Source organism: Drosophila novamexicana, unplaced genomic scaffold (genome assembly GCF_003285875.2).
Source record: "Drosophila novamexicana strain 15010-1031.04,08,12 unplaced genomic scaffold, DnovRS2.1 tig00001741-arrow-arrow-pilon, whole genome shotgun sequence".
In the NCBI taxonomy this organism is placed as follows: Eukaryota; Metazoa; Arthropoda; class Insecta; order Diptera; family Drosophilidae; genus Drosophila; species Drosophila novamexicana.
In genome coordinates this window covers 281,896-308,024 of record NW_020824885.1, presented here as the reverse complement: position 1 = coordinate 308,024, position 26,129 = coordinate 281,896, and the positions used below count along the sequence as shown (strand labels likewise).

Sequence of the window (26,129 nt, the reverse complement as noted above, 5' to 3'; positions counted from 1 at the left end):
TTTTATAATTAACGCTTTGATTGCGGCCTTTTATAGCGTGCGGGGGTTGGCCTTTGATACAACCAAATGTTCAGTTAGCTGTCTACACAGAGCTCGTGTCTTCGTATTTTGCGGATTAGCCATATGTATATAGTATGCATGTCAATATGTAACTAGATATATGTACAAATCTAAACTGTTAAGTGCAAATGGCGACTTGGATGGAATTTTGGGGTAAACATTCTCATTATAGAAATCTTTGCATCACGAAATCAATCATAACAAGAATTAATAAGAAGAAAAAATAAATTGATATGCGCAGCCGTCGCAGCAGCAGCAGCCGGAAGTGGATACACGCAGTTAACCGTCATTTCGCAGTTGGCATTTCCGTTTCCCCTTCCAGCTGCGCTTCAGGCCGGTTGCGCTGTGTCTTACAGACAACCATAAGCATTTGATATACGTATATTATAAAAACTAATCAAGAACTATATGCTTTTACTTCAGTTTAATGTAAAGTGGACGTACGTGTTGTAAGGTTTTAAGGAAGGTTAAGGTTTCGATTTATTTTCGTTTTTTTTTTTAAGCTAACATAACTTATAGCCTGCTTTTCCACTCATTCGGACGCAATGAAAAGTGTTGCAAAACGGCAAAAATACAATAAATTTTGCCAAGGTTTTGATTGCGTTTTTTTTTTGTATTTTTTTTGTAATTGTGTGCTGTGCTACATTGCGTATGCGTGTTATTTATTATTTATATTTATAAAAACGATATCCTCTGCCATTTTGCTAAGTTGCATATTTAATATATATTATATGTTTTATCTGCTAAGTATTTATAAGTAGCTTTTAGCAGTGTTAATAAATTTTGAGTTATTTAGCTTGAGTTATTCCTCTTGAGTTTAGTTTTAGTTTCAACTAGCTTTGCATTTTATATTTTTATTAGGTTTTTATTAAAATATCGCGTGTTTAGCAAGTGCGATGATCGCGAATTCTTTAGCTTCGCATTTATTGCCTTGGCATTTATAATTAAACTCATTTTTCTGTCAATTATTTTGTTTATCTTTTTGTTTTTTTTTTTTTTGTGACTCTGTTACCGTGCCACTTGTGACGTCACAAGCTCAAGCATTTTTTTTTTTTTTTTGAAGCTTTGCATGTAAATATAAGTATTTAAAAAATTGGCTTCTCTCCTGTTGCACTTATCGTCTTTCGGCTCTCGCTTCTCTCTTTATCGGGTTCATAGATTTGGCCACTTGGTTTCGTTTCTTATTTTTATTTTTCTCATTTCTTTTCGTTTCGTTTCGTTTACCTTCGTTTCGTTTCATTTCAAGCGTTTTCTTTTTTTGTTATTTTTGCATTCTTTTTTTGTTAATACAATTTTTGAGAACTTTTTCTACGTTATATTATTAAAGTTTCTTTGTGTTCGTTTTTATTTTTTAATTTTAATTTTTTATATTTTCTTCAAGTTTTATTAACTGCTTATTGCGTTTTATAAACACAAACTCTTCTGTTTCTTGTCTGCACTTATTAAAACTACTCAACTTAAGCCGATTGCTGCTTGTTGTGTTCTTTCTTGTTTTCTATTTTCTGTTTTTCTTTTGTGTTTTTATGTAATATTTTTGCTTTTCTTGTCTCATTGCTGCAACTTACCGTACTACACGCTGTATAACTAGTAAAAAAATGTGTTTTGTTTTTCCGACTGGCTCACACCGAACATACTAGATAATATGCTATTTTAAGTAATACTAGACAAAAAAAAATTAGTTTTGTTTGCATACTAGCCTAGAATTGTAAATGTCTATCGATAATAAAAATGAAAAGTAGAAAGAAACAAATTAATATCCGCGCTCTCTTCAACGCTCTTAAGTACATCGTTGCGCTCTCTGCAGCTCTCATTTGAACTTGCCTGAACAACGCACGCGGCGCCCTCGCCATTTTGATTCAGCTGTCCGTGTGTTTGTGTATGGGGAACGTGGAATGTGTCAAATGTGGAACGCACTCGCTGCTTTAGTAGCGCTGTTGATACTCATGATGCCAGCGATTGAAATCAATGTGGAACACAATTATGGAACCAGTTGACAAGCCAGCGAGCAAATATCTGTGAAAGAGCAGAGCGAAAAAGAGCAGACAAAAGAGCAAGAGAAATAGAGAGAAAGAGACAGAACGGGGGAAAGAAACATTGGTTAGCAACGAGTAAGGAATAGAGGCGTATCTAAAATGAAATTAGAATATTCAATTCAAACTTACTTCTGATCGTGAGTGAGCGCCAGCGAGCGTATGCCCGCATTGCAGGCGGGGAAGGCATAGAGCGGTGCCAGATTGAAAGTGCGCCACACCTCGACAATTCCGCGATCGCCGGCGGTCATCAGATACTCGCCATCGCGCGAGAGCAGCATGCACTGCAACGAGTGAAAGAAAAAGACAGAGAGAGAGAGAACGAAAATGTAACAAGTGCCGAGTGTAACGAGTGGCAAGAGTCAAAAAGTGAGTGAATGCAATGCCTACCTGCAGATTGTCGTTGTGCGTTTCATGGCGCAGCTTCTTGCCATTGATGGTATATGCCGCGACATTGCCCTTGTCATAATTGATGACTATAAAGCCCTCGCGCGACATAGTTATCAGCTCCGGCGAGTGGAAATCAGCGGGCGGATCCAGCGAGCGCAGCAAATCGCCAAAAGTGGTGTGTATCAAAACGGGTCCATCTACACGGCGAGAAAAATAAAAGAAAAGAAACGAAAGGAAAAAGAGCAGAAGAGAGCGAAAGAGAGAGAGAGAGAGAGAGAGAGAGAGAGAGAGAGAGAGAGAGAGAGTGCGTGTGTTAGGTTAGAGTTGAGGCCGACAGCGAGCAAAACTTACTCGTTGAACCCGAAACAACAAGCCCCAGCTCAGCGCTGATCACCACCGAGGTGACTGCCTGCTCGTGGCCCGTGAGTGTGGCGCGTGGCGTGGGCACATCCCCTTCACCGACAATGCTCTGGGTACGGGCATTCCAATGCCAGAGCAGTACCGTACAATCCGCCGAACCGGATGCTATATAGCAGTCCGAGGTAATGTTGCACTCGCTGCGTGCCATGCAGGTGACGACGCCAAAGTGGCCGAAGACGATTTGCACGATTTTCGCTGAGCACAAAGAGAAGGGAAATTGGAAAAGGGTAGGGTCAAGGGCATTGGCATTGAGGCTAACGGACTAGCCGACTCACCTGTCTCTGTGGCGAACACACGAAAACTGTTATCCCAGAAGCCGCAGGCAATGAGAAAACGACTGTCGACAGTGGTCACAAAGCAATTGGATCGAATCTTAAGCATTTGGCTAAAGTTGTCGCCCAAATGACGACGGCTGACCGCGTTGCTGTTGTTATTGGTGCCATGCACAGCTGTTGGTATGGGTGTCATCAATCAGAGTCTAGACAGGCAGTCAATTCAAGTTACTTACCCAAGACTGGATCAATTGTCAGCGGCTGATTGGAGCCTGGCGATTGCGGCGACTCAGCATAGCTGGGACTCTGGACGGATGCGGTGTAATTGCAGTTCCAGCGATTCACCGCAAACTGATGACCAGCGGTCACGGTGACCACAGAGGGTAGCGATAGCTGAGGATAGGTATTCGCCGAGATGTGTATGATGGGCGAGTTCTGATAGAACTTGAGCATCTGGCACAGATCCTCGGGCATGGCACTGAACATCATGGGCGACAGATGCATGGCGGAGCTGCGTGGTGGATGCGGTTCCATTAGCAGCTGGCTGGGTGTTTGCCCAAAGTTGCGTATTTGATTCTCAACAGCTTCGCGCATCACCGGATCGAGCACGCCGTCCAGCTCGACGCTGCCTTCGTAGGTGAGATAGTAGAACACGTTGGTGGCCCGGATCGCTTCTGGTCCGCGCTGCTTGTAGCCGAATATCAGATCGATCCACTGGTGCAGCTGGCAGGAGACGAACTCCGATTCGAGGGCCATGCGATTAATGCGCACAAACTCCTCAGGGGTCTTGGCCCAAGGGGGCAGCTCAATGTCATCCACCAGGGCCCCGTCCTCGCGATGTCCCATCCTGTAGCCGGATGCATTATAGAACATCTCAGGCAGGAAATACCATTCCGGTATCAGTTCCTTCACATCGGACGTATCGCGCTGACAGTTCTTCCAGCTGAGCGATACGGAAGAGAACAGCCGATCGGGATAATCAAATTTACCGCCCTGCAGCGCCAGGAACATGGTCGTAAAGGGCTCCACGCGCACCAGCCAGGTAAGGGTGAATGCGGCCGTTGAGTAGTGGGTGCCATAGTGGAATGGGGGTATTGTATCGCTGTCCCAGCTCTCGTAGCGCTCCTCAAAGTAGGCACGACGCGAAGGATTCAGTGCGCCAATTGGCTTGGACAGATCCCGATAGTTGGAGGGCAGGCTGAGGTCCAGATCCTTTGAATCGTAATTGGTCAGCACCCAAGGGAAAATTGGATACTGGTTCAGATCGTTGTACGTGCGTCCGGCAATCGTATTGAGGAACATCAAGTACTCAAAATTGGAGATCTCGCGTCTCTGCCATTTCTGCGTCATGTTCGAGTTGCGCATCAGCTGGCGGGGTGACATCATGGAGGCGCGACGGGTCTGCGGAATGCCATACTTAATGCCAACGCCGACGCGTGGCAATGCCTTGATCACCTTCTTGACGGTGTGCTGATCGGGAAAGGCGAACAGAATCGAGGTGCGGCTGGCCAAAAAGATCTCCAAAGCCACGTTCTGCAGCAGATAGCGACGTGAGAAAATGGCGCGCACCTCCGAGAAGTACCATTTGCCATGCAGATGGTCGCAATACTTGAGTACCTCGGCATCGATCTTATGGAATTCCGGATGATCCTCATCCACCTCAAAGAACATTTCAGTGCTCGTGATGGAAACAGTGCCGGGCGCCACCAGGCCAGGCGCTATCAGACGCGCCTTGGTGCTGATATTCACCGGTCCTGTCAGATCCAGATCCAGTTCCCGATCCTCAATTAGCAGCTCCGCATCGTCCAACAGCTCGCTGTTGTGCTGCGACGATGGATGTGCGCGGGATACCGCAATTTGAGTGTGGAATTCGTCGCGTGTCTGCAAGATGGCATCCTCGGGTGCACCGTTCTCCAGCGCCGCCTTGAGCGTGGCCTGGGGATGGGAGGAGCCACGTGGATTCTGTACCATGCGCTTGCGACGCCTAGCATCATCCTCCCAAGCGTCCAGTTTCCAGTAGGTGCTCTTCGCCAGCGGGCCCACACTAGCCGTTATGGAACTCGTGATGGCGGCCATGCCGTTGGCATCGCCCCAGGCGCCATGGCGATTGCACATTATGTTGCGCACCTTCTCCAACAGCCGGCTGGCAATGACATTGTCCCGTCGGCGAGCGGCTGTGATCAGATGATCGCACATGCGCTCCTCCTCGCGCCGTTCGAGCAGCGTCTGGGCGCACTGCGACTCAAAGTCGGCATGCTTTAGTACATCGTCGGCCCGCATTCGATTGAGAATGAACTCCGCCTCGTTGGCCACGCGCACAATGTGATCCTTCATGGCATGGGAGAGCAGGCGGCCCTCGTTGATCAGCTCGATGAAGGCGAGACCGGCGTGCTTCTGCAAACTGTTCTGCCATTCCTGCGAGCAGAGCAGCATCACCAGCTCGACGACAGAGTGTGAGTTCTTGAACGTGGTCAAGCCCTTGCCCTCCATCAGCAGTTCCTGGCCGTGCGAGCCGACCAGCGTCTTGGAGAGGAACGGCGCAAAGTCAACCATTATCTCACGCAGCAGTGGACACACGGGACCCAGAGCTATTTCCAGCTTTTGCGTGAGACTCGCCTCGCGCGACGGCGTCGTCAACGGCAGCTGCGCCACCAGCGCCGGTGGCTTCATTGGCAGCTCATCGGGTCGCGTGCGCTGCTGCTGCGTGCTAACAACTGTGCCGGCATTGCCGGCGCCAGCAGCAACACCAGCTCCAGCACCAGTACCACCAACGCCATAGCCGTCCGGCACGCGCACCACCGATATTTCCGAGTCGGGCTTATCGCCACGCTCGCTGCCCACGGCCATGCCCACGCGCGAAATGCCCTGCTGTTGTTGCTGCTGCTGCTGCTGCTGCTGATGTTGCTGCTGTTGTTGCTGCTGATGTTGCTGATGCTGCTGCTCGTGCTTGGCGCTGTCGCTGGCATCAACGAGGCCCACGACAATGCCGCCACTGGCCGCAGCCTGGACGGCTGCGTCCTCATTCAAATTGACATCCGTCCAGCTCTCATCGTTAGAGTTGCTCGGCTTGTGATCATCGGCTAAAATATCGCTGGACGATTCGACTTCGGGCACCTCGTTTTCTGTCGAGTTCATGTTCAGGGACACCACATCCGAATCGACGCTCTAAATGGATCAAGTTTTAGATGGGAATAACACAACATATTAGTTCAAAATCAAAGGAGGTTTTGGTGTAAAAGCATTTTATGTGGGGATTCATCGATAGGTGTTGACAGTGCAATTGTTGTACATAACAAGTTGTGCTCAGTGGGGTGAAGGGCGTGAGAGAGGTGCTTTGGCATAGCGGGTGCTAAGACGACAAAAAGTGTTGCAGAACTATATCCTATCGATTTTTGATAGCTTTAGCAATCGATACACTATTGACACTAACAGCAAACGCACGATCGCTGGTTCGGAGAGCTCATAGTTCAGGAGTTCAGCGATTAACCTAAACATCGACTATTGAGTGGCGCCCCTCTTCTAAACGATATTGACATTATCATATTATCTTTCATGTCGCTAATCGCAGGCATCTCCCTACTTAAGCTTATCTATTGTCTCGATAGTAGCTGCCATCGAACTTATATATTGTATATAACTATTTTCTTGGGTGTGCCCTGGCATTGAATCACAGCGATAGTTGTGCGCAGCACTGTAACTTTGCAAAATATGCGCGCGTGTGCTTGTGTGTGTGTGCATGTGTGTGCGTGCGTGTGTGTGTGTTTTGGTATCATTTGCGCATTAATTATGCACACTGAACAATAAATCAAAATTCCTGAGCGCAATGCACAGCTCGTCCGCCGCTCAAATCCTGTTGACCAGCCACGTCCTCTCAACGTCCTTGTCAACACATGCATTTGTCAACGCCACGCACAAAATGTTATCAGCAGATCTATATGGAAAGCCCGACACCCCTTAACCAAACCCGCCGCTCCACTCCTTCTAAATGCCCCCCTCACTATGACCCCTTTGTGTATTTGGGGCTGTGATTTGCATAAAAGGCAAGCCACAAGCCCAAACACCCAACCCCCATCCCCCGATTGGCCAACACTTAACAAATTTTGCTATTACGTAATTCAGCTCATCCGATAGGCATTAGGTAAACTGGACATAACGGACAGACGGCTTGTGTCGAGCGTATCAGTTATGGGTGGACACAAGGGCGGAGGAGGGGGTTCGAACGGATGGTCATATGACAGAATTTTGTTAAAACGTTTGACAAATGTCAACTGTCAAATACAAATACAGCAAAACGGCACAAGTGGGTGTTGGCAGAGCTGCGTATGTGTGTGTGTATGTGTGAGTGTGTGTGAGGGTGGGTATGGCAGCTGTTGCGCCTACGCAATATGCTGCATATCCTGCGTATCCTTTTGCAGCAACTGAAATCAATCGTCTCTTGTTAGGCGCGGCTGGAAACTCGAATAACACTTGCGGGTTACGTTGAATACACACACACACACACATGCACAACCACACACACGATGAGAAGAACGTGGTTAGGGAGGCGTGGCGGGGGATTTGCTGTATTAATAATGCAAGCAGTTCATTAAGAGCCCAAAACCGGAAGACGGCACGTCGTGAGCGCCACAAAATAAGAGCTACTCTGTGCGTGAGTGTGTGTGTGTGTGTCTGTGTGTGTAAGTATGTGCGCTTGGGCATTGTTATTCTAGTTTGTAACACTAATTGCAAAACATATACATAGATATAAAATATACATAAATCACAAGACACATACACAAACAAATCCAAGAGACACACAACAAATCACGTGGTGCACGCAGCCAAATCAAACTTGTGTGTGATCGTGTGTGTATGTGAATGAGTGTGTGTGTGTGTGAGTATATGCGCGGATTGGCGCACAGATTGCCTAATGAATTATTGATTTCATTTAATTGCAATTTAATTTGTATTCTCCTTTGAAACAAACAAAAAAAAACAGGAAATCACAAAATAAATAAAAATATCAAACTGCAGCTGCCCGACTTGTAGATACCCTGCAATTATGATTCCAATAAAACAAGGCGAAGGGGTTGGCAAGAGAGTAAATTTGGGTTGGGTATGCTGATCAGCTTTAATCTATTATATAATATAGAATACCACATGGGAATACCCAGCCAAGAGAACTCAAGAGGATGCTAATCTCTATACAAAAACAAGTAAGAGGCTCTAGTCGAGAGCTCCCGACTAGGGGATACCCTGAACCCTCTTCTTCCAACATCAAATGCATATATATATTATATTTTAGAAGCTATACGTCAAGTTTGGTGACTCTAGCTCTTAGTATTTACCAAAATTGTCCAAAAAACATGATATCGATATAGATTTTTATCGATTGCTTGGAAAGGGAGAAAGTTATCGATTATCGGAAGCAAACTCGATCTACGCAGGCACTAGGAGCATCTACATCTAAAAGTCTCTAGCTCTTATAGGTTCTGAGATCCTTGCGTTCATGCATACGGACGGACGGACGGACGGACAGACAGACGGACATGGCTAGATCGACTCGGCTATTGATGCTGATCAAGAATATATATACTTTATGGGGTCGGAGAATCTTCATTCCTTTTGCCTGTTACATACATTTGGTTTTTGCACAAATACAATATACCATCATACCCATTTTTGATGGGTTCAGAGTATAATCATCGAAAAAGTTTCGATTTTCGCACCGACCTCGATTTTGAAAAAAAACGTGATGATTTGGAAGGTCCGCGCGGAGTAATGTCGTTTTGGAACGTCATATCTCCTCGCGGAGCTATTACCCGAGAGCTATTATCCGGGGTAGGTTCGAATATTAAAACTTTTTTGAATATTTCTTTGAAAATCTCGGGTAAATATAATCTGATTTTAAAATATTATACCTTTTTGAATTCGTGCGGATCCCTACTACCATGTAGCATTCAAAGAAATTATAAATTGATCGGTTGAACCTTTTTTTTGATTTTTTTAGACTATCTCGGCCGAGTAATCTCAGAGTCGAAGCATTCGCCAACCCATACAAGAGACCTCGCTGAGAGGTGTGTAGTCAGAAGGCTCAAGAAAAGATCCTTTAGAGACCTCCTCCAACTACGACACAGGAGCAGCCCCAGAGCCCACCGACAACCAGGATTGGCGAGATACCACATAAGTTAACGGCTTTGTAATAAAAATGTACGATATTTTTTGATTCAATACAATAAACATATATAAGTTAAAAAAAACAAACTTTTTTGACGATTTTTTTTTTTAACTCTCGGGTAAATATATCCTGTTTTTGAAATGTAATACCTTTTTGAATTCGTACGAATCCCTAGAATCATACGGCATTCAAACAAATTAAAAATTGATGGGTTGAAATGAGTTGTTGACCAAAAAACGTTTCGTTTGTAAAATCAACCTTTTTTGATAATTTTTTTAGACTATCTCGGCCAAATAATCTCGGATTTTGGAATTATATACTATTTTTGACTCGTAAGGATCAGGACTATCGATTGGCATCAGAAAAATAAAAATCTATATTTTGACCCAAATCGACCAAAAAGCAAGGGGTTACATCACGTTTTTTTCCAAAATCGTGGTAGGTTCGAATATCTCAACTTGTTTGACGATTTTTTTGAAAATCTCGGGTAAATATAATCTCATTTTAAAATGTCCACTGGATTTATTCAAGCCATATAAATAGGTAGCTTTATTTAAATCAATATACTTACTTTGTAAGTATATTGATATTAAACAAGTAAGAGGTTCCAGTCGGGAGCTCCCTTCTCTTCTTCTAACATGAAAAGCATATATATATTCTATTTTAGAAGCTATATGTCAAGTTTGGTTATTATTTACCAAAATTGCCTAAAAAACAGGATAACGATATCGATTTTTATCGATTGCTTGGAAACGGAGTTAGTTATCGATTATTGGACAAACTCGATCTGCGCGGGAACTAGGAGCACCTACATCTAAAATTTCAAGTCTCAAGTCTCTGTCGGACAGACAGACGGACATGGCTAGATCGACTCGGCTATTGATGCTGATCAAGAATATATATACTTTATGGGTTCGGATATGATACATACTTCTGCCTGTTACATACATTTGGATTTTGCACAAATACAATATACCCTTATACCCATTTTTAATGGGTGCGGGGTATAAAAATACAATCTATCAAGGACTGTGAGATAAAAGCAACATATACTGAAATATCCTAGAGATTACTAAAATTTCGTAAGTTTTGACTAAAATCATTCAAAAATAGGGACATCATATGTCTTAATTCATTCCAAAAATATAAGAAATCAAGGATGAATAGAAATTTCTTGAGGTTTGATTTAGCAGAGTTAGTTAAGTTCATTCCAAAAATGGGATATATGAGAGAGGGAGAGGGAAAGAGCTTAAAGTGTAGAAATATTATTAATATATTTGTTGCATTCTAACAGCATTATCTAATTAAATGGATCGGCCATGGGCATCGTATTGAGCTGTAGATATGAAAATATTTCACACTTATTTATAAGTTTAGCAAATGCTTTCAAATCCTGACTTTATGATGATTTTCAAAAGATTACTCGAACATATTGTCAAATTCCGAACTAGTTTAATATGCAAAAAAGTTTCTAGTTCGATAAATATGTGGAGTATTTACTTGAACCGAAAGGATAAGCTGCGAACTTCTCTCTGCTAGCAGTTGAGGCTAGGCCATTCACAGGACTTTTCTGCTAAAAAAATGGAAATTGTGAATGCACCAAATGCAGACTAAAAGCGTGTCTAAAGAATCCTAATTAAAACGCTTAATGTCAGCGCAATAATATCATATTCCAGCGAAATGTCATTAGCTCTGTGAACTCGAATTGGACGGGGTTTAATGTATTGTGACAAGAGGTCTGAGGCTGAGTTCGGTTTGCAGTTCAGCGAGGAGGAAAAGTGCCTAGTGTCGTTTCATGTCCGGGACAAGGATTACCTGTGAGCTCAACTGTAAAACGGTTAGATACGTTGCATTCGATTTAATACCTGAGGGCGCACAATTCTGTGTAAATGTCGCATTGTGTTGGTTAATTGATTGCATGATTTACTGATACATTGCGCCATTGATGCAATATTGATGCTCAGCTCAGTTGGACATTTGCAATTATGCAACGTCACATTTGTGCGGCCACAAAAGCAAAGAAATTAAATTACAAATTGACAAACAAACCGAACTATCTAAATACAACAGAGAAACACAAGAGAGACAGGCCAAGAGGGAGATGGAGAGGGAGAGGTAGGGAGCGAAAGAGAAGTAAATGAAAATCTGATAGACGCAAAAACGAAATGAAAAATTAAATGAAAAATTCTGAAAAACACGTTTCATCCCAACGAAATGCACAAACACGACAACTGTTTACGAATGCAAACAAAATAAATGATTTCAGATGATTTGTGCTTGCTTCGACTGTGGGCTATGGGCTGTGGGCGTGGTCGATGCACTAATTAACACACAGGATATGTCAATAAAGGTTATGCATTTTAAAATTTCATAAAATATTTCATTTATAATATCCTTGCAGAGATGCTGTTGGGTAATCAAATAAATACATGAATTTAAGTGAGGTTTAAATTCATGTTTAATTCTATTCAACATTTACTTTAATATCATACGGTATTTATATGTTTATGTTTATTCAATTTCCGATGAAATCGTTTTCTTTTTATATATTTGTATTTATTAAATTTCTGATGAAACCCTTGAAACGCTTCACACTTCGCGCTTCTCCATGACTTTAAATGCTTTCGGGCTTTGCCTTAATAAACATCTCGCTCAGCTTTAAGCTTCTCACTTTATTAAGGCTTTAAGGGCTAGCTGATTCGGTTGTTACTTATTGCTTTGCTTCTCGGTTTGCCAGCATGTGATTCTTGCTTCACTTTCTTTCCTGTCCTCCTATTGTTTTGCTTATCGAATAACAGCAACCATCCCTCAAACACTATTCGAACTAACTTACGTCTAAAGCACTATGCTTCTTGCTTTAGTCTAGTTCTGCATGTTCTCGACTTAATGAGCCTTCGTGTAAGCTGAAATTATTGATACTTCTTCTGCTTGGTTATCTGTGGTTAGCTGGAATATTTTATGCATTTCTCGTTATGCTTCTCCCGTTAGTCCTCACTCAGCTTCTCTCTACTTTCAATAGGATTACATGGGATTGAAATCGGAGTATGATCTCAATAATCTATATATTACTTAGTTACCTAGTTTTCTGCAAGGGTATCCAAAATTCGGCATGCCGAAAATAGAGTTTATTAACGGGTATTAACGGGTACAAGTATGAGTATTGGGTGCATAAGAAACTAACTTCGTAATTGAGATGGTATTTTTTTTTATTTTGTAGTATTTTTTTTTGTGTTGTGATTGACAAACGTTGTGGTTGTTGTTGCTGTACGTGTGTGTGTGTGTGTGAGTGTGTGGGTGAAATTGCTTTAAAGTTGTTGTTGTCAAATTATTGCAAATTATTATTGCAGTATTTTGCATTTTTGGTATTTGTTTTTTGTTGTTACCTTTGGTAATTTTTTTGGGACCATTGGCTTGGGTGGTGACAATGGTTGTTGTTGAATTTTGATTGTATCTTTAGTTGTTGTTCTTGTAGCTGTTGTTGTTGCGGTAGTTGTTGTTGTTGTTGTTGTTATTGTTGCGGTTGTTGTCTTAGTGTTGTTGTTATTGTTGTTGTTAATATTAGCCTGTGACAGTTTGTTTTGATTGAGTTGCTTCGTTTTAGTGTTTGATTTAAATAACATGCTTCATTGTTGTTGCTCTGCTTGTTCATGTTGTTTTATTTTAATATATATAAATTAAGCTAACCTACGCACATACACATACGCTTTCGCACACATACACCAACATACACACGCAGATACTCGCCTTCTTAGTTAAATGTTAATGCAAGTTTCTACTTATTTGTAGTTTAGAGAAGTGAGGGAAGTTTCATTCATCTAAAGTGACATTCAAACTGTCATGCAAAGTGTTTAAAAACTGAACTCAAGAAGTGCTTCCCACTAGAAACTTTAACCTGGGAGAGAGAGTTTGCCAAGCAAACCTCGCAGCTCCCCGAACCCAGCCCTCACTCATACTACTTAGTAGTATTAAACTTGTTTTTCAGTTACTTGAGTTTTACTTCAAACGCACGCACACAGACAAACACTCACACTCCCACCACACACACACACACACACACAAGCATAGACCCACACACCCAACTAACGCGTCTTGAATGGTACTCACCTTTATGGATGGCGGTCCACTGGAGTGGGAATCATTATCCGCCAGCACCGAGGGATTGTTCTCATCAACGACGATAATCTCGTAATCGCTATCCTGAATCTGACGGCCTCCTGCACAAGAGAAGAGAGCACAATAAATCAGAGATAATAAACAGATAAATATTATAAAATCTAGATAAATATGAAAGCTTTTAATTAAGCACAAATTAATACGATATTGGAGTGTATTTAATAAGCACTACAGCTGCGCCAAGGTAAATCATTTGAGCACAACTGCAGAAGCTGACGAGAAACACACAAAAATAATATATACACACACACATATATATTTATATATGAATATATATGTATATATACAAATATGTGTATAACTGTTGAATAAGTTATATATAAGTATGTAATCTGGAAAATAGGTATTCGTAGTCGCTAAGCTGTGTGCACACATTTAAAGTATCAAACGAAAAACTCAAACTCAGCGCAAGGCATTCACAACACACACAACACACACACGCACGTACATACATACACACTCAAGAGTCTTGGAGCTAGAGAAATATCGAAATGCCAGGCAAAAGCGAGTTATTTCTGCAAGTATTTTAAGCTATGCGTAAATTCTTGTTCGAGCTTACAATCAACTTCAGGCCCAGTTCATTTCAATTATGATAGGTTTCCAGGCAATCCTGTTAGAGAGTTTTTAAATTACATGATTACAATGATGCGATATTATATATATCTCATACAGCATTTTCTTAAGTTGCTTTCCTTTTGCCAATATGATTTCTTATTAGCCTTTACTGTCCATGCAGCTCTATGTTTACTCTCGGCACGTAATCTTCTTGTCCTCAATCGATTTGAGTTATTTGAAAAGCAGTTGAGTTTCCATTGAATGAGCCCGAAGGTAGTGCCCGACTAGTACATGCCCTGAACTTAACGTCAAGTTGAAGTTAATGCCAGCTTTATGCAGCGACTGCCCCATATGATTCTTTCAGTATGCGTTCTTATTTAACTTGGGTATTTACAGTCCGATATGCATGAAATTTTCAGGGCGTAAAATAAGCATACAAAAGTGCGTGCATGCAAAAGCCCAAGTATATTTAGGAAACGAATATCTTTTCTATACTCGATTGCCAAGATGTCAAAAATAATATTTAGCTGTCATAATTTTCGAGTTATGCTTACGAAAACCATGCCTTAAATTCGGTATTTTTCAATAAAGTCTCTAGCTGATCTAGATTTCGAGTTCGTAAGCAAACACAAAAGCAATACACCCTTTTCAAGCATTACCAATGCGTATACAAATGCATTCAACATCTGGCAACGCCTTATTTGATACGTAGGCAGTGCTGCCGGATTTACTAACAAGTAGTCGCTATCAAATATTCAGACAAGTTTTCAAAGTGAAATAACGAAAGCTACTTTGACAACATGTCCAAGTGGCTGCTACCTTTGACATAAGCTTGTTATTTCCTTTTTTTCTGCTTTGTTCATTTGGCTTAAAGAAACAGAGTGAATGGTATACATTTGAAGAACATATCGAAACCGGTGATTAGCTTTGACAGGCACATAAGAGGCAGGTCTTTGGAAATTGAATTCTGTTGCAGACAACAAAACAAATATGACTTAGCTTATGTAAGTTGCCTGTCAGCTTGCATTTAACTATTAGATAAATGAAAGTTCGTCTGCAGCCGTTGGGTAAGTCTCTTGATTGGACAACTTAATTTTAGACCATTTTAATGGACTGGCAAAAACTTTTGATTTGAGCTAATAGAACTTCAAATATGTTGAAAGCTTGTCGCCAACAAAAATATTCCACGAGGCAGCTGTTTGGCTGGCTGAAAAGGAGCCAGTTGTTTGACAGTTTTGAGGTGTGAAAATTGTTTGACTTTTTCATTAATTAGTCAAATGGCTTTAACTACATGTAGCTGATGTTGAAAAGCTCAAATTTGCATAACTAAGCACATGCACACACATTACAAGGACACAAACTTGCAGTCAGCTGACCAAACAAGAGTGAAATAGCAATAGATGGAGGCCAGAGTGAGAGTCAGTGCATAGCTCCATAGTTTGCAACAGCTTTCAGCAGCATTTGGTTTTGTAATTTTTTTATTTTTTTTTTATTATATTCTTTTTGGCATCTAAAGTGCTGGCAACTAATCTCTAGCTGAATGTGTACGTTTCTCTCCCGCCTGCCTGCTCTTTCTCTACCTCGTTCTCTCTTTTATTCTCTATCCGCTGCAGCTGTTATGACTGTGCATTTGAATTTCTAATTTTCATTGCTGCCACGCCCGTTCAACCCATTGTTCGCTAGTAATTTTGTAATTTGTAAAGTTTTATGGCTGCTAACGCTGGGGCTTAGGCCATTTGTTCGCCCAATTCAGTTTTGGAGCTATGCATCCCACGGATACATAATTAAAGATACAAAAGTATCTTAAAGTGCAGCAGGCGCGGGCGGTGCGCTTGTGCGTCCTCTTTTAGCCAACTCATTAGCCAATTGGCCGGCTATTGTGTGTGGCCTTTATTGTAACAGCGTGCTTTACAGTGTTGATTAACGTCTTAATTAAAATTTATGGCCTGCGCTGTTAAGTATGCTATGCTTTTTTTATTTTGTGTTGTGTGGCTTGTTTCGTGCTGCTGCTGCTTTTTTTGAGCTTAATTTGTAATAATTTCCCTGTGTGGCCGTTTTTCATGCACACACACACACACACACACACATATTATAGGGCGACAAATAGCAATAATGGGAGCAGAGGAGAGTGAGAGAGAGGGAAAGCCAGAGGTGTGTGCAGGCCGAAAATTACTTTTGTTTCAACATTGAAAGCGTGTTATCGGCTTTTACAGCTGTACCAACTGCTGCTTTCCCCCGCTCCAGTTCTCACCCCCCACCCACCCTCTCTGTTTATCTCTCACTCTCTCTCTCTCTCTCTCTCTCTCTCTCTCTCTCTTTCATTTAATTTATATTCGTGTTGTTTTTGCTGTTTTCCTGCGACTAATTTACATTTTTGTCGCTGCCATTAATACTGTTTTGTGTGTGTATGTGTGTGTGTGTGTGTGTGTGTCGAGGCAGCCATTTTTTTAATGCACGCGTATCGTTCTTTTTTTTTTAATGGCCTGTCTGCCAAATATTTTATGCAAGCCAAAGAATATAATAAATGTTGAATTTGCCTTTAATTCATTTTTATGGAATAGAAAATTAACGAACTAGATTTTACTTTTTTCCCCAGCTGGAATTTCTTTGCGTTTGACTGTATATATAAATATATAAATATATAAATATATAAATATATATATATATATCTATATATATATGTGTGTGTGTGTGTGCTTAGTAAATGAAGATAAATGAAGTGTGCTGACAGCACATGAAAATGACGAGTTAGAGCCGTCGGGCATGCGTCTGCCCCCAATCAGCTGCTGCCCCGCCCAGCTGTCGAAAATTGTACTGTCATTGTAGCTGCATTTGCGTGTGTGTGTGTGTATGTGTGTGTATGTGCTAACCATAGCTACAAAGATAGATTGCACTTTTTAAAAGCATAAATGGATTACATTGTGCCCCATGACCCGACCGAACAACACACACACAAAACTGGTGACACAAACACCCACACACACTCACACTCACACTTACACACACACACACACACACACACACACAAACGTTTGTTTGCATTCTGTTCTTTGTCGTTGTTAACTGTAAGCAAATTAGCAAACGTCGCTTTTCAAATCAAAATTTTAAATCGAATCGACATTTTTCGCAAAAATTGAAAAAAAAAAATGTTTCTGCGCCAACAACAAACAAAAAATAGCAGCTAATTAAATTTGGTATCAAATCATATAATTGACTTTTGGGACAATAATTGCATAACCGGCACAGTCAAACTAAAGCATTTTATATGTATGGAATAAATAAATATTTAAGTAAATGTGCATTGTGCAGCAAATTGTTAAACAATTTATGCAAAAAAAATAAAATAAATAGAACAAAAAATGTAATTGGAATTATTCCATAACCCAAATAATGCGCATTTAATGCCCCAGAGCTTTAGTTGAGCTATTCACATGACTACACTGTGCAACAAAATTCCATCTAAATTATGCATATTTGTGGGTTTTCAATATGAAAGGGGAAACTAGGATTTAGGCTTACTAAAGGTGACATTGCCTACTAATTATCTATGCTAAGGACTTACAAAATGTTGACAACGAGAATAATCAAATGGCGGAAATTGTGAATATTTACGGCATTGGCTTGATTATATTGGCTATGAATATTTATTTTGTTGCACATTGCTCTCTGATTTGCGCACAAAAAATGAACAATACAATTGGCATTGCTGTTGTGCAAAGATAATAGGATTGCTATCATTGAATGTTGCATAATTGAAGAATTGCATTGATTAAATAATTGATATCAATGCAATTTATGCCGAAAACTATTTCAAGCAGATTGCATTGTATAGATTTTTAATGTGCAATTCCAGTCATTAAAATGGAATTAAATTAGCACAAATCGACGGAGAATAAATGCAAATAAAAAACCTCCTACACACCTATAAAAAATATTAAAATGCAAAACACGCACAAACTATTATATCAACAAAAATTGAGGCTAATCCAAGAAAATGAAATACGAGACAAGAAATCAAACGAGTGGAAAAGTGCGTGTAAGAGACTCAATTTGCTATCAATAGTTTGCCCATTAATCTATATATATATATAAAACTGTTTGTCCTGACTGACTGACTGACTGACTGAAGGCTAATTCCACCCGAAAGTGTGGAAAAATAGCGAAAAACGTTTGTATGAAACTTTGTTGTTTGCCATCCGTTCGGCCTCAAACTCATTTTCAAAGATCTTTGTTCAAATTCATTTGAGGGGTGTTTAACACTTTTTGGAAAATCCATCCCTCCTTGGTATAAATGGGGGTCAAAGATTTGGTGTGTAACTTTTCGCGCTCAAATTCATTTTCAGGGATCTATATGAAAAATCATTTGAGACGTGTTTCCCATTTTTCGCAGAATCAAATCATACTCTATAAAAATTGCGATTCTAAGATTTTTTGGTGCAGCTTTAAGTTTTGTCCGATTTACCTCAAACTTATTGTCAAAGCTCCACATAAGAACTTAATGAATACGTGTTTTAGCAATTTGGGAAAACCCATCGCGAAAAACGTTTGTATGACATTTTGAAGCGTACCATCTGATCGTCCGTAAACTCTTTTTCAAAAGGCTTTGTTCAAATTCGTTTGAGGGGTGTTTCACACTTTTCGAAAAACCCTTCCCTTCTTGGTGGAAATGGTGCTCAATGATTTGGTGACTGACGCTTCGCCCCAATTTCCAAGGCTCTACACAAAACATCATTTTAGACGTGTAAAAATCTGAACTCCCCCGGTGGAAAGTGCATTTACAAATTTTTTTGGTAAATTTTAATTTGCATCAAACTTATTTTCAAAGCTCTACATAAAATGGCGGAAAACGTTAGTATGAAAGTTGTTTGTTTATCGTCCGATTAGTTTCAAAATTATTTTCACAGCTTTTTGAGAACATTGGTTTATGGTTTAAGGCATACGTGCCACGGGCAAGGCCGGGTTATACTTTCTAGTATATACATATGTTTGGGACCTATGTGTTTATTAACACACGTACACATACACACCTATGTATATATATACACATACACACACACACATACATAGGCGTATGACATCTGAAATGAAAATCACTCTTGCGCGTATTGTAGAGCAAGAGTTTAGAGTAAGGTGAAAACAACTAGATAGATAGAGAGAGAGGGAGCGAGATAGACAGAGAGTGAAAGAGAGAGAGAGAGAGAGAGAGAGCGAAAGAAAGGGAGAGTTGGCTAGGAGCTAAGCTAAACATAGAGGACAATAGATACACATTTATGGGCTATATAGCATAGTTAAATAGCAGCTACAGCTAAAGCTAGACATTGAGAGGCAAATGGAATGAAATGAGCGTAAAGCAATGCAACGCAACGAAATGAAACAATAAACGGGATAATAATATAAGAAATACGAAACGAAAATGGAATGAAACGCAAAGAAAACATAAAGGTAAAAAAACTGTGAGCAGCAACAACTACTTGATTGTGGTCTAAGAGAGAGAGAGATGTATAGAGTGAAATAGAGAGTAAGAGAGAGCAAAGATAGAGTTCAAGATTTTATAATAACTAAATATACAAGTATACACAGACAAATACGTATTGAGTGAGAGAAAGAGAGAGATAGATAGATTGGTAAATAGATAGTGTTAAATAGTTAGTTAGAGCGTGACATAAACTACACACTACAATACTCATAACGAGCGATACCTGTTCCAGAGCCAGATACGTTGGCGTTCCGTCCATTGTAGCGATAATTGTTATTGATGGCATTCGTTTTATATGCAGCGCCGCCATCGCTCAATCCCATGCCGCCCATGCCGCCTATGCCGCCCATGTTCATACCCATGCCCATGCCCATGTTCATGCCCATGCCCATGCCCATGCCCAGGCAGCCGCCGCCGGCGCCAGCGGCAGCAGCTGCAGCAGCAGCCGCAGCAGCAGCTGTTGCTGCACTTCCATTGCGCAAATTGCGCATGTTGTTGTTGCCGTTGCTATTGCTGTTGTTGTTGCTGTTGTTATTGTTGCTGTTACCGTTGTTGTTGCTGATGCTGTTGCTGTTGCCATTGCTGCTGCTGCTGTTGCTGCTGGCATGTCCATTAAGCACAGCTACAGGATGATGCTCTGCAGCGCCGATTCCATTCTGATGCTGCTCTCCATTCATTTGCAAGCCCCGCATATAGGCATGTGGATGCGTGTGATAACCACCGCCGGTTGTGCCATTCTCCACCTGACCAGCATAATGGTTGTGCTTGCCATTAAGCAGCTGTTGTTGCTGCTGCTGTTGTTGCTGCTGGTGGCCATTGATCAGCGCATAGTGCGGCTGGTGGGCATGAAAATGTTGCTGCTGCTGCTGCTGCTGTTGCTGTTGTTGCTTGTGCAGCTGCTGGCGATGCAGTGTTGCCGATGCGTTAACCTGTTGCTGGCTCTGCGAGGCCAGCGAGGACAGCGATGAGCTGGACGCCGGCTGTGATGTAGCTGTAGAGCTGGCCGACGAGCTCGTCGAGTGTGTGCCGCCCAGCGGAGGAAGTGGTGAAATGTTGCCCAGCTGTTGCTGCTGCTGCTGTGCAGCGGCATGTTGCTGCTGCTGCTGCTGCTGCTGCTGCTGATGTTGCTGCTGCTGCTGATGCTGTTGCTGCTGCTGATGTTGATAGTAGGCAGCAGCCATATGATGATGACTATGATTGTGTGGCTGATGTTGATAATAATGTTGCTGCTGCTGTTGTTGCTGCTGCTGCTGCTGTTGCTGCTGCTGTTGCTGTTGCATTGAGGCGGTGGCCACATGATTCTGATGTGACTCGGGCAGAAATTGTGGATAGACGTGATGCGACCATTGCGGGAACAAGGGACGTGCGCTGGCGGCTTCTAATGTTGTTGTCGTTTTTTATTATTATTGTTGGTATCCATTCGATTTGGTTGTCGGGTGGGCGTGGTTGGTATTTCATATTTACACACACACAGAGCAGAATGGGTTGCATTGGATTTTGATGGGAGCGTGGGGGTGTTTTTGCGAGCATTTTTCATTTTATACGTTTAATTTGGTATTAGTTACAAAGTATTTTATTTTTTGGTATTTTGTTGGTATATATTTTGGTATTTTTGGTAGTTTGTTTGTTTTTTTTTTTTATACAATAAATCCGAAAAAGCAGCGTGAAATGAAATCATTAGAAAAAGGAACGATGAAATAAAACACACAAAAACTGAATAGTATCTCCAACAATGGACTCGATGAGTGTTCTTAAAAGCTAATGATTAAGTGGTCCGTATTAACAGGGGTGGTTAAAAAGGGGGGTGGGGGGGGGGGGTCGCAGGGGTTAAATGATGGGTCAGGGCGGTGTAATTGGTGCAAAGTGCGCCTTTTGCTTTGATTAAGTAAGATACAGACACGCACACGCACACAACCACACTTGCACACACTTTGACACACACACACACACACACACACGTTGACTGCTTGCTTTGAGATCACACTAACATGTGGTGGTGGTGGTGGCGGCGGTGCTGGTGGTGCTGGTGGCGTTGGTGTTTGCCGTTGGGGGTGGTGCTGTTAATATTACTAGTGGTCAGTGGCAGTGAGTTTCTGCTACTATTAACATATGTAGGGACTCGCTTAACAGCTGTTAACGCGAAAGGAATGCAAATGCAAAACAAGCTGCAAAGTAAACTAATGTAGAAAAATAAAAAAGACGACATAATAAAATGGAACGCAGTATTGGAACATAAAGTATTCAAATTCATTTGAGAGAGTCGAAGATAGAAATATTTATATTTAGTTAGAGAGTGAAGAGAACCAATAAACGAACTGTGTAGCATTTGGTGCAGCGAACGTAAAGCGAAACGAAACAAAACGAAATGAAATAGAGACAAAGGCAAAGGCAAAGGCAAAGACAAAGACGAGCGACAGACGCAAATTAGCAAAGCAAATGAAACGCATGATAATTCCGAAACGATATGAAACTGAAAACTTAAAATAATCAATAATATCAAGTACCCGCCCGAGATTGTAAAACGTGGCAAATGCCGTTAGGTACGAGGAATTATCATATTGTTTATCGTCCTAGATCTAAAGCTCTTAACTGGTAACACTTACCGCTGCCCGCGCTGCGCTGCATCACTGGCGATTGACGCTGCAGTTGCGGCTCTGCGGGTGGTTCCAAAATGTCCCGATATTTGGACACCATCAGCACTGAAATAAAGTAAACGATGGCCAGCGATAGGAATTGCGCTTGTTTCGTTTCCTCCTGTGGAAGAAAAAGTGAACATAGAAAGAAATCGTGCATGAGAAAGAGAGTAATATGAATGGTACAAATGGGGTTGAAACAAATGGAAACGGAATCACTAGAAACAACGCAGTAGGGTGACTTCTAATGGAGCCATGCATAGTTGGGAAGTAAGAATAACTGCGAAAGGAACAACTGGAATTGAGACAATTGGCTATGGAACGAGTCAGAGTGATATAAAATGGGAAAACACAAGCTTGACATGAAACAACACGGAATGTAACAACTATAAATAAAAGAACTGGTAATGGTACGACTGGGAATGAGAAATAATTGGAAATGAGCTGTTCACTGGCTGCAAAGGAAGGTAGATAACTAAATGGAATAAAACAACATGGAGTGGAAAAAGTGGAAATGAAACGATCGGAGATAAAACAATGTGGTTAAGGCACTCACCACATCGCGATAGATGACGGCACGCAAACGATTAACGTCCATGTCCTGCAGCAGCTTCTCAGGATCCTTGACGGGCGATAATTGACCGGTGATTGACTCAACAATGTTCTGTAAGAGCGTGAAACAGTTTTGGAAAAGTGTTTAAGGTTGAGTAAAGTTTTTGTACCTTTGGCGAAGCCTGAGCGCCGCGTATGAGCGCCTGGAGATGTGCCGCGCCGGGCACATCCCGTGCCAAGGCGCCGACATTATAGCGCGTGCGCTCCTTGCACTCGAGGCAATTGCGCACGGCACAGGTGCAGACGAGACGGAGGCACTGGCGCAAGATGCCGCCACTGGACATGTTCTTCTCGGCCTCCAGTTCGCCAAAGTTCAGCGATGTGGCAAAGATGAGCACATCGGCCATATTGACGAGGCGCTGTAAAAAGGATACGGCCACCTCCAGTGGCATGCCCTGTGTGGGCTCCAGCACATCCAGCTCCGACTGAGAGAGAACACGCTCGTTAGCTAAAATATAGATCAGGTCACAACAGCCTGGGCAACTTACATTGGGAGACGTGGCGCTGGCGAGCAGCGGCAAGAGTCCGCCACAGGCAATGATCAGATTATCGGCCAGCTGGGATATAAGATGAACAGTGTTCACCACAAAGATGGCGTTCTCGCTGGAATTGACAAAGTCAAGGACACTCTTGGTGGAGTGGCTGCGCCACACCTGGATGTCCGTCTCCAGCGAGAAGAGCACATCGCTGAGCAGTCGCTGATGTATGTAGGACCACTTGAACTCCGGTATGCGGAACGGCGGACGTGTCGGTCCCGGACTGAACATGGGCCGTGTGGAGCCGGACTTGGAGCGTTGCTGCTTGCCCTCGGCACCAGCCGTTGCTCCCGCGCCCGCAACTGTGGAATGCACATTGTATGTGAGCCAAACGTATGCCTGAACCAAAAAGCGGCTCCTAAGTACTTACCATAATGATTGCCCTCCTGTTGTGTGCCGCCCTCTGCTATAGCAGCTGACGTTCCGGTCGCCGGCTGTGGCTGCTGTGCGGCATAGTCGTCGTCGTCGGCATCGATGTCCGCGTCTGGGCTGGTTGTCTCTTGTGCATCATCATCCACATCGGGCAGCTCGTCGAGACTCTTTAGAGCATCCGCCTCGTTCTTTGGCGTTGTCTGCGTGGTGGAGTCCACCTCGGTGGGCTTCATGCGCACCGTAACTGTTGCGTCCATGGACGTGGCTTGCGACTCCATGCGCGCCGGCTGCTCGTCGGGCGTGGGCGAGGTCTGTGTGGTCTGCTCGGCGGCCACAGCTTTCACGGTTTCGTCCACCAGAGTATCCAGTACGGCGTTCACAATGCCAGACACCTGTTCCTTGCTTGGCTCTGGCTCTGCTTGTTCCTCGGCCAGATCGAGTGCTGCTTCCACCATCTCGTGTACGATTTCCTCGGCGGCGGCGGCAACGCTCGCCTGCTCCTGGTCTGGCTGCGTCTCTGTCTCTGCGTCTGCCTCTGTCTCTGTCTCCGCAGCTGCCTGCTTTGTGGCTTCCTTTTGCACCTCGTTGTTGTTGGTTTCAGTTTCGATTTCAGTTGCGGTTTCGGTTTTGGTTGCGGTTTTGGCCTCGGCCTCGGCTGCATCGATTACTTTGTCGATGAGCTGCTCGACAATGTCACGCACCGCTGTGGCCACCACATCCTCTGTTGTCTCCTCCAGCTCGGGCTCTGTGCTCACGGGACTTGTGTTTGTTATAGACATCGTTAGCTCCTCGCTGCTCGCGTTGCTTGTGCTGAGCGTTGAGCTCAGCTCCTGGTCGCCACTGGCTGCTCCTGCTGCTGCCCCTGCTCCTGCTGCTGCTGGCTCCTGACTGCTGCTGTTGCTGCTGGCCTCCAGTTTCTCGTTGTTGTTCAGCTTGTTGGCCGCATCTTCAGTCTTTTGATTGGTTGCTGCTGTATTTGACTCCTGCTCCTGTTCCTGAACCAGCTCAGGCGCCTCTTTTTTCTCCTCCGCCATTATTGTTTCTGTTGTTGTTGTTGTCGTCGTTGTCGTAGTTGTTGGCTCCTCGCTGGCACTGCTGTGGATCTCGTTGGCATTCACCTCGGCTTCCAGCTGTTGCGTCTGCTCCTTATTCTGCTGTTCCGTTTCAGTGACATTGTTGTTATTGTTGTTATTGTGGTTGAGCAGATTCTTGCTGTTAAGCAGACTGACATTGTCCTGCGCAGGCGTCTTCTTCTCGCTCTTGAGCACGCCCTGCACCACCTCGTTGACAGCCAGCTCAATCTCCTCGTCCTTCAGCACCGAGGAGGACTCCTGCAGCACGTCATCGACGGTCAGCTTGCAGTCGTTCAACGCGGCTTCGGACACCTGCAGCACATGCGCCACATGCTGCTCCACATCGAGCGCATCCTTGGCCGTCGCCAGCTCCAGTTCCTCCAAGTCTTCGCCTATTTGGAGCGTCTCCTTGAGCGCCGCCTGGCCACCAGCTGTGACCTGCAGTTCCGCCTGCTCCGATTGCTTCGGTTGCTCCGGCTGCTCCGTCTGCTCCGCCGGACTGGGACTGAGGCTGCCATTGCAGGTGGGTGCCGGAGCGCTCTGCAGCGCCTCGTCCGTTTTAATTTGCTCGTTGTACACATCCGAAATGTTGGCAATCACCGACTTGTTATGTGGCTCCTCCTGCTGTTCTTGCTCCGCTTCGGTTGGCTCGCCATTGGCAGCACAGACGCAAGACTCGGTAGTAGATGCGGCCGCATCGCCGGTCAACTGCAGCTCCTGTGCATCGACATCGATGCTCTCCAACTCCAGTTCCTCTGCCTCCTCTTCCACGGGTGGCACATCCTCCAGCGAGGCTATGGACACGGCGCTCTTTATGTCCGGCAGCTGCTGCTGCTGCGGCTGCTGCGGCTGCTGTTGCTGCGCGCTGGCAATCGGACCGTTCTGCTGCTGCTGCAGCTCCTCCCTCTCCCAGCCGCTGATGGTGCTAATGGGGCGGGCCTGACGCAGGGCGGGATCGGTTATGTTATCGGTGCGCTGTCGCTCATAGTGCTCATACATTTGGGCGAACTGCAGCTTAAATTCCTCGTAGGAGACCTTCGAGTGGACAATGGCCAGGGTGTCCACCCAGACGCGCCAGCCGCCATACTCATGCTTGATGGCATGATGCAGCAGCATGCGGAACAGTGAATAGACCATATCGCTGATCTTCTGCTCCTCGGTGTTCTTTGGATGAATGTAGGCCATGGCAATGAGCCACTCCTGCCAAACGGACATCTGGAGGACGGTGCGACGATTCTCTCGATTGCTATTGCACAGCAGTGTCATGTCCTGAAGAAAGAGCTTCTTCACCTCGATCAACGACTCCGTTTGCTTTGACTGGCGTATTAGTGTGGCGACCACTTTTAGTATCACTGCGTCGCGATTGGGGT

At 43.5% G+C, this 26,129-nt stretch overlaps 1 protein-coding gene across 1 annotated transcript in view; it reads right to left on the bottom strand.

Annotated features, from left to right (window-relative positions):
* Positions 1–1,375: 1,375 nt before the first annotated feature.
* Positions 1,376–26,129, bottom strand: part of LOC115768283 (neurobeachin-like) — a 243,210-nt gene continuing 218,456 nt past the window's right edge. Inside the window, exons 18-32 of the mRNA XM_030712822.1 lie at positions 23,685–26,111; positions 23,267–23,616; positions 22,889–23,203; positions 22,723–22,830; positions 22,137–22,287; positions 20,644–20,911; positions 19,757–20,583; positions 13,434–13,543; positions 12,713–12,892; positions 3,409–6,337; positions 3,176–3,349; positions 2,832–3,095; positions 2,481–2,677; positions 2,223–2,374; positions 1,376–2,073 (exon numbers count right to left, since the gene is read on the bottom strand). Coding sequence (XP_030568682.1) covers positions 1,983–2,073; positions 2,223–2,374; positions 2,481–2,677; positions 2,832–3,095; positions 3,176–3,349; positions 3,409–6,337; positions 12,713–12,892; positions 13,434–13,543; positions 19,757–20,583; positions 20,644–20,911; positions 22,137–22,287; positions 22,723–22,830; positions 22,889–23,203; positions 23,267–23,616; positions 23,685–26,111 — 8,543 coding nt within the window. The 3' untranslated portion in view covers positions 1,376–1,982. The remainder of the gene's footprint in view (positions 2,074–2,222; positions 2,375–2,480; positions 2,678–2,831; positions 3,096–3,175; positions 3,350–3,408; positions 6,338–12,712; positions 12,893–13,433; positions 13,544–19,756; positions 20,584–20,643; positions 20,912–22,136; positions 22,288–22,722; positions 22,831–22,888; positions 23,204–23,266; positions 23,617–23,684; positions 26,112–26,129) is intronic.